Here is a 9,726-nt window from a genome sequence, read left to right as displayed (position 1 = left end):
TTCATGCCCCTCCTTCAAGCGTGCTCCTGCTTCTAATACCAAGGGTGATAATGGTGAGAGCGACAAGAACTATACTTCAAAACATGTATAATAGAGAACTATGTCAGCCTGCGATAGTACAGGACGAGTCTGAAATATATCTTTCAATTTTCTTTTGTAAGATACTATTTCAGTAACTGAATTAATTAATCATCTTTCGGTTAGAAATTATGTTCAATTTCCTTTGAGGTTTGCTCTTGATGATCATTCCAAGGTCGCGTCGGAATTTAAAGATTAATGATTTTGTGAAGAAAAAACATTATTTTATACACCTGGCCGAATAAATTTGCAGCCGGGAATTTATCTCGTAATACCATATTGCATTCAAATACAACAATACACGCAATATAAACCCTGCTCTGAAATAAACAATTTATCAAAGCAAATTTTGTCATATTTTATAAAATGCATATCAAACATAAAAATTCAGACATTTATTGTCTTTATTTTTTAAGGTTAATGCCCTCAGCCATCCTTTTTACACGCGTTAAAGGCTGGATGTTCTATAATGGCCATAAAAAAATGAATAGCAAAGTCTGTAAATTTATTATGTAATTGTCTTTTGCCACTGTTTCCTTTTCCCTTCCCATAACATTTGCAAGTTGATTATCTGTGTCCATTGAGCGAAAACATATGACCTTTGTATATTTTCGTTCCCCCTTGCTCCTTCATGAAATGGCTGTGTAACAAATTATCATTTGTCATGTAATTCTCGTAAAACATCATTTGATAAGCGCGCTCCTTCCACGTGCGGCATTTAGCTGCGGCCTTATTTAGCCTTAATTGTCGTCGATGTTTAAGTGGTATGGAAAGAGAAGGAAAATATCGCATGTCCGTCTCTGGCAATTCACTATATCCTTTTTAAGTAGTCTTATACATAATTATGAGAGGGGGAAACTTTTTCGCGGATAAGGATTATATCACGTTTTCCCGCGCTATTTTGTCTTGGAGGATATCAGCTGCTTTCTTCCAAATAGTTTACGGCGCCTAATTAAGACTAATTTACATGGAACTTGATAATATATGTTACACAGATGCTTCATGACTGAACTGAACAAGGGAGAACAAATATGAACAAGCATGTATGAAATGCATTATTATCATTATAATCATTATTATTACTATTATTATTATTATTATTATTGTTGTTGTTATTATTATTATCATTATTATTATTATTATTGATCTCCCGACTAGTGAACTATTAAGTCAAAAGGGTAATTATGTGTAAATGATATGCAAAGGGAAAGGTCAGATTTTTTTTTCTATTTTCATCTTTAATATATTTCATGGTAGCATTTATTTTTAAGCCTATGTTAGCTATAAGCAGTACAGCTAAGTGAGGGCATTCGATCAGGAAATTAAAATAATGTCTGTTTCTTTGTATATTTATTTCAGCATTTAATTTTCAATATTAGAATATAAATAGTAAAGCTTGCTTAACTTTTTTAAGCTATTTATTTACCAGGGTTTATATTGTAATAATCAAATGCACTAGCGTTACCAGATAAAATATTCTTTATTCGGCCAACTGTACCTGCAAGGACAAAATCAGACAAAGAAGTTTACAGTAGCTTAAAAGTGAAACAAACGCCTTGATGAAGATAACATTGATAAATTGGTTGATGCTGACAGAGGACCTCATTATCAACTAAGACCTGTGTCCCTCTGGTCGCATTCTCTATCCATAACAGGATGCTTTCTTTTACAAAATCAGCATTAGGCATTACTTATAGTAACTAATGATAACTGTAGCAGTAATAATAGTAATAATGATGATGGTGATAACAATAATAATAATAATAGTACTAATAATGATGATAATGATAATCTTAATAATGTTAAAAAATATAATATTGATAATGACAATGATACTGGCAATAACAATGGTAATGATAATGATAATGATGATAATAACAGTAATAATAACAATAGCATTAATAACTATAACAGTGATAATAACAATAATAACAATAAAACAATACTAGTGATGATGGTAATGATGATATTAATGATATTAATAATAATAATAATGCCAATAGTGATAATTATTTTATTTTGATATTCATAACGATAATGATGATATGAATAACGATGATGACAATAATAATATATTCTTCATAATATTGATAATGATAATGGTGAAAATGATAATGATCATAATCACAATAATAATGAAGAGGAAGTGATAATGTAACAATGATGACGATAATAATAATAATAATAATGATAATTAAAATATTAATAGTTATGATAGTAGCAATAAAAACAATAATAACTGCAATAATGATAATCATAATTGGATAACAATAATTATAATAATAATAATGATGAGGCAGGTTCTCGGCTCATTTCTCGCTTCTCACGACAGGTCTGGTCAATCTGCCCAAGCCACGACTTCCTAGGTCGTCGCACTGGCCTCCTCCACCCAGGATTGTCACATGAAGAGACAACCTGAAGGGCAGGGGCATCCTCAGGAAAAAAAAACTAAGTGCCTGTGTAACTTAAGTAGGCAATCCTGGTCATATGCAACCGTCGGTTGGACATATGATCATGCCAGCCGTACATCATGATCCAACGCGACTCCAAGGCACTAGATAACGTGTAGGTTTCACTGGACGTTATTTGCATAGGCACGGGCATCTCTAAATATTCTTGTTGACTGAGTTCATATCTCTTGCTGCCAGGCTAATTCGTCTACTGACTTCCTGGTCTGACAACTCAGAGTCATGCACTATATTACCAAGGTATGTAAAGCTTTCTGTGACTTCAATGTATTTGCCACAAGCATACATCGACTTTACAGGTTCTCCTAACAGGCTCCCAAAATCACAGATCTTGGTCTTGGTCCAGGAAACCTCTAGAATCCATCAAGAGCTGTCCCAGAGATTCCAGAGACTCAGATAGGACAGCAACATCGTCAACAAAGTCAAGGTCAGCGCCTTGGTATTGCCCAATAATTCAATACAATGACTTTGGATAGCAGCTCTGCAAGTGTTGAAAAGTGTTGGCGCAAAAAAAAAACAGCCTTGCCTCACTCCTGAATTAACAGGAGAGAAGCTCGACAGGCCCCCACCAAACCTTACAGTTCTCTAAGGACCAGTATATAGGCTTGCTATAAGTCTAATAATCCTTGTCAGTCTTAGGATCTCCCATAGCGATTCACGATGCACTAAGCCAAATGCCTTCTTGGGGTCGATGCAGGCTGTAAGGAGCTCACGACCAAACTCAAAACGGTGTTCCACAATAACCTGAAGTGCTAGGATACAGTTGTTGTGGACTTGCCAGGAATGAATCGAGATTGCTCCGATCTCTGGCGCCTTAGTAGGTGGTCTCGGATACGTCTCAGAAGAATGTGACAGAGAACCTTCTCTGGAATGGTGAGCTGATTGCCTCCTTAACCTCAGTCAGGGTAGGAGGTTCTTCGCTTATGGATGGGCACAGGGATTGCGACACCACCTGCATCTAAACTAACTGTTGGAGGGTCAGCCTGATACAGCTGCTCTAAATACTCAGTCCAATATTTACAGACTGCAGCATAATCTGAGATGATGTCCACCTACTCAGCAGACTGCAATCATCTTTGAGGAGGGCTAGGACTTCAGTTTTATCAGTGCTTGGTAGGCAGTACGAAGGTCATTTCTTAAAAAATGGCCTTCAATCTCCTCAGCAAGACATACTTCTCCATGTCCCTTCTCAACAGTGTCCGAGTACTGTGAATCAGAGATAGCGGTGGTCTGTTCAAGTGAAACTCCCTGAGATGGAGAGACAGGCGGGTTTGAAGGGACCCAAAGGGTAGCCACAACTAGTCTAGGGTAGGTGCCACGGAACTCGGCACTCCGGTAAATTCCTTTATAGTACTCCAGCGAGTACTATAAAGGACGTGCTCGATCTCCTTGATCACAGTACCCATATCACTATACCATGTCCAGTAATGCGGGTTGGAGTGCTGGTACAAGGAGCCAGAAATCCTCAATCTGGGACCTAGCAAAAACCCGGAGAAGGAAGGTTTTTCCGGACATCCCGGAGCCAGCTCGAACACAACCGGATACCGCACTGAAGTCTCCCAGAGCAAGGCAAATGTCGCGCCAGGGACAACTGCATGCCGCATATGCGAGTTTGGCGTAGAACGCCTCTTTCACACTGAGTTTGCAAAGCAATTAGAGACATGAAGCCAAAAGCATGCTTCAGTATCAATGCCGTAATACACTCATTAACTGCAGTAACTTCCACTGCCAAAGGTTGGAGATGGCTATGGCCGCCCCCTGGAGATGGTGACCATCGCTTCGGCCCGACTGATCGTGCCTCTGCCAGGCCTTCTCACCTTCGAGGGGCAGCCACCTCAACTCGCAACGCTTAGCAACGCTTAGTTCCTTCAGTAGCAGGGGTAAGTGTTCATCCTACCCGGACAGCCCACCGAAGGTTAAACCTCGGCTAGTTACTCCGAATGGACGCCAACTCTGACAGCCTGCTGACGTTGCCCTATATTAAGTAGGGCAGCAGGACTATGGGGTCCAATGTTCGTCTGTGAGGTTCCCCGTGATTTTGCGCGACAGGCCTCACACAAATAAAAAAAAAGTCAGAATAATAATATAAAGAGAGATAACAACAATTATAATTTCGAAATATTAATGGTATTAATAATGATAATAATGATGAAAGTAATAATAATAGCAATGATATTGATTAATAACAGTACAAATGATAACGATAATATGAAAAAAATATGATAATAATTACGATTATAACTAACAATAACAATAATAATAATAATAATGTAGTAACAATAATAATGAAAATAACGATGATTATAGCAATAATGATGATAAGGATAGTAATAATGATAGATATAAGAATATTAATGATAATACTAACAATAATAATGAAAATAATAATTAATGATAATAGTGATAATAGTAAAATACCGACACTACAGTGAAGCTGAAACAAGTAATGATACTAGTAATAACAATAATTTAAATGGTATTGATAAAAATAATTATTATTCATAAAGGAATAATAATAATTCTCATCATCATTAGTTTCAGTATGAAAAAGATGATAATGATGACAGTGATAATGATAATCAGAAGAATGACTGATAAAATACTGTTAATGATGACGTGGTGATAATAGTAATGATGAGAGTAAGTATGACAGACAATGATAATGCTTAAAATATGTTTATCCAGCGATTCCAGTTACCTATGGACAGTTATTTCCTGAATGAGTTGGACGTTTTGTTAGATTTCTTTTGCATACGCATCTTATTTAATTTCTTTAATTTGACAGACAGAAAACAGAGTACACTAAGGGGTCATGGTGTTGATAAGATCTAGCGCGGTAACTGACAAGCCAAGGCAAGATATTGATTACTTTCTAGCAAATAACATACGCTAGTGGAGCGCCACATTCATACCTGACGTTTCATTCCCAGGCAACCTTCTCCCAGGGTCAGAGGTTCGAGCCTCACTGACAACAGCACAGCAGCTATAGATCACACTTTTGGGAGCGCTTCCCTTAAATTCAGGCTGTGGATGCTAGCCTTTCATAAAGAATTAAATCTGGATCTGAATAACAATTTGCCCCTTGTCTGTCAAAGATGGAGGCATCATGCTACCCCTTGTTCTGGGTGCTGCGCGCAGTGGGCATGCACCCGCTGGAGGTCTGCTCTGAAAGCACTTATCACGTGATCTACTCTAGGTTTCTGATAAATCTCTTCATCATGCTGATTTCTGTAGCTTTTTATTTTGCATCCCTGCTCGCGGAAAGGTCAAATTATTACTTGAAGACGGTTATTGATGCGTTCTTCTTCTCCAATTTCTTCTACGTCGTTGTACTGCAAATGCTGATATTTCTGAAGCGGAAATCGCTGTGCAAGTTGGTGACCTTGTTGGCGCCAATCCGACATCGGACTCCGCGAAAGTATTACGTCATGGCACCTCTCATTGTAGCTGCGTACTTATCAGTGGTCATAGTAGCCATGTTCTATACGTATCAACGTGACGCGCTTTACTTATTTGCTGTAGTTTTGTGTTCCATCAGCCAGTGTTACATGGCAATGTGGAATGTCCAATTTTGCTTCTACCTTAACATTATTCAGCAGTCATACACTACGACCTTGGCCAGCCTCCCAGAGCTGGCGTGTGCAGATAACGACGCCCTCGGCTCATACGCTGACCTCATCTCCAGATTAAGGCAACTTGTGGAGCAGTTCAACAAGGTATGTGGTGGCTCGACGAGATAAAGTATTCGCACACGCCTTTGCCTATGTATTAAGAACGAATATGTAGGTATTGAGAGCACACACACGCAGACACACGCAGACACACACACACTTACACATACATCCACCACACATTCCTTGTGTGCGTGTGTGTGTGTGTGTGTGTGTGTGTGTGTGTGTGTGTGTGTGTGTGTGTGTGTGTGTGTGTGTGTGTGCTGTATAGGCACACGCACATAAATGTATATTGGTAGATAGATAAATATGTAAATGGATGGATAGATAGATAGACACAAATAGATATACAAATAAAGAGTTATATAGGTAGGTAGGAAGAGAGAGGAACAAAGAGAAAGAGGAACGGAGAGTGAACTTAACCCGCCGCGCTTCTGTTAATCTTCCAGGTATTTGCGATCTTCGTGTTACTCCGGTGCTTTGTCTTCCTGTGCAAGCTGGTAGTGCTGCTGTATCTCATGTGCATTAGCGAATGGAACCTCCTCCAAGTACTCGTAATCGGTTCTGCAGCGGAGGAAGTCACACAGCTTCTCGTTGCGTGCACCATGGCCGATGCTCTGCAGGAGAAGGTAAAAGCCACGTCGCTTTCCGTTTTATTCTCGAGGGTCAGTGGCCGGGACCTAGCGAGTTGCCCTGGATGTTCAGCGTAGCTATCGCGTAAATACGTAAGCAAGGTGGAAGGTCTCCTTTTAGTAAATATTGTGCATCAATAGAAATCCACGAATAACTTGACTTGAGCTTCTGCTTCGTTGTTCTATACACGGGCAACCGCTACTAAAATTGTATTTATGCTGCTGGATGATATCACCATCATTATTATCATAATTACCATCATCATCATCATCATCATCATCATCATCATCATCATCATCATCATCATCATCATCATCATCATCATCATCATCTTCATCATCATAATCATCATCACCACCGCTACTATCATCATCACCATCATCATCACCATTATCAAAATCACACTCCAACAATATAAATTTCTTTCGTGCGACCACATCCCGTCGGAGGAGGAAATGACAACCAGTCTGACCTTCGTTGACAGCACAGCGCGCTGGTGGAGAGGGTGTGGACAGACTACGCAAAACCCGGAATCGCAAGGCACGGGCGTCGCAAACTGCAGTCCCTCGCCTCTTGCCTTCACGCCCATCCCTCCCGCGTGCAGTGCGGGCGTGTAGCCGTGCTGGGACAGAGGATGCTTCTGGAAATGATCGGCATTGTGATAACATATATTGTTGTGGTGTATCAGTACTCGCCAAGTAAATAAAGTAAATCGCCGCTCTCTTCTCACTGAATCTCTCTCTCTCTCTCTCTCTCTCTCTCTCTCTCTCTCTCTCTCTCTCTCTCTCTCTCTCTCTCTCTCTATCTATCTATCTATCTATCTCTCTCTCTCTCTCTCTCTCTCTTTCTCTCTATCTCTCTTTCTCTCTCTCTCTCTCTCTCTCTCTCTCTCTCTCTCTCTCTCTCTCTCTCTCTCTCTCTCTCTCTCTCTTTCTCTCTCTCTCGCTCGCTCGCTCGCTCGCTCGCCCGCTTTGTGTGTATCTTAAACTTGTGCGGTGAACAATATAGATGAACCTCATTGAGCATGTTGGTCGAAAATAACTGTTCATTTCATATCTCGTTCGTGCGGGTTGTAAGATGATCTTTTTTGCATCGCTTCCCTTCCGTCTGGATGCTTTGTGTATTGCACAGTGATCTGGGTGAGCGTATATATTTACATATATCTACAGTAGATAGATAGATAAATGTGTGAATAGATGGATAGATAGATATATAGATAGATGGGTAGTTGTAGATATATCCATGGCTTTCTGTATTTGTCCATTTGTCTACTTGTTTCTGCCCCTGTGTATTTGTGTGCATGTGTACGTAAATGTGTGTGCGTGTGAATGTTCTTGTGCGTGTGTGTGTGTGTGTGTTTGTGCGTGTGTCCAGACATGGTAATACTATACTGGATTATATTTCTCCATCTTCAAATAAAAGATAAATAAAAATACTGACACTTTATAGTGTGTTTATAAATTAATCGTACACCATTAAGTAAGTATTCCACCTGCAAAGCGCACTGATGATACATAAGTTGAATCGCTACATCATTACAATAAATACATATTGGTCATGAGGTCTCGGTCTTGCGAGAACATTTAATTGTCATTTTCTTTCTCAAACAATGAAGAAAAATGGGTCATATGATGAATATAAGATTCAAGCTCGTCAACCGTGACATTAAGAACATTTCCAGACAATTAAATTCCTGGCGCACGTCTCACTATATAGATTTCAACGGTCGTCCGAGTAAATTTGTTTAGCCATTTCGGTTAATGTAACAAAAACCAAGTCACTCTCCGAACCAAATGATTACCATTTAAGAGTTACGAAAACGAAAGTGCAGGTTGTTCGCACTAGGTTGCTGGATGAGCTGCCAAGGGAAATCAGACCCGATGTGCCAGGGAGGTTTCCTTGCTCGGTCCGCCCGCGCCCGCCCATGCCTCGGAGACGGGTGGACACGTGGCGAGTAATGAGGGCGTTTCCGCTGTTCGTCGTTTCACTGGTAATGCTCCCTTGGCAATTCTTGGTTTTGAGAGGGTCATGCTGTGCATAAATATGTACAGTAAACAGGCGACTGATATCAGTGCATTATCTTTAAAGCTGAATGGAATGGTAGATTTACCCCTCTGATAAAACAGCTTACCATTTTTATTGGCATTGTTAACATCATAATTTTCATTGGTTGCAATAGTGTTCAAGGATAAACATCCTGAATGAATTAACGTAGTAAATAATAAATTGCTTGTCCAGGTGACTTGTATTACGTATGGTGCAATCGATTTATCTATGAAGTCATGTTCGACCCATTCTGCAGATTAAAGATTATGAAAGTCATTGTATCGCCTTCTTTTGATTTTCATGGTGTTCTGACTGAAGCAAGGTCAGTTGATGACCCTTGTTGAAAGAAAGAGTGAGGGGGAGGGAGAGAGAAAGTAAATAATCTATATGCTTTCCAAAATAATCTCACTTTCATGCTGTTCAACAAGAGATCATTGTTCTCCGTGCAAAGCAACAGATGGCAGTGAAGAAGGCTTGGTTTAATTAGACTGGCTGATGTCGAGCCGAGACAATCTGCCACAACGGCTCATACTTTTTCCCCGCACGGACAGACCACATTCCGACTCAGACCGGGCAACACGAACCTAAAAGCACCAATAAAAGTCGATTTTCCCGAAGACCGAGCGCGGCCGGCTTCTCCCCACTGACCTGCTCTGACCCAGGCGGGCGTGGAACCGCTCCAAGAACCACTTTTTTCCCTCACACCATCACTGACCCACCTGCCGGACCCTTAAGTGCACCGCTCTCCTGCGACCGAGTGCAGAGGGAAGGGAAGGCTCTGCATTTGCCGCGATATGCTCGTTCGTCACGCATAAACACGATAATCTTTG

General features: G+C 40.2%; 1 protein-coding gene across 1 annotated transcript; it reads left to right on the top strand.

The window, feature by feature from the left end:
- The first annotated feature begins 5,974 nt into the window (after nt 1-5,974).
- On the top strand, nt 5,975-7,556 carry LOC125029881. The gene is made up of 3 exons (XM_047620064.1): nt 5,975-6,262; nt 6,667-6,846; nt 7,335-7,556. The coding sequence occupies exons 1-3, from the start codon at nt 5,975-5,977 to the stop codon at nt 7,554-7,556; spliced, it is 690 nt and encodes a 229-aa protein (XP_047476020.1).
- The last annotated feature ends 2,170 nt before the right edge of the window (nt 7,557-9,726 follow it).

Source organism: Penaeus chinensis, chromosome 10 (genome assembly GCF_019202785.1).
Source record: "Penaeus chinensis breed Huanghai No. 1 chromosome 10, ASM1920278v2, whole genome shotgun sequence".
Taxonomy (NCBI): domain Eukaryota; kingdom Metazoa; phylum Arthropoda; class Malacostraca; order Decapoda; family Penaeidae; genus Penaeus; species Penaeus chinensis.
This window is presented reverse-complemented; position numbering and strand designations above follow the sequence as displayed.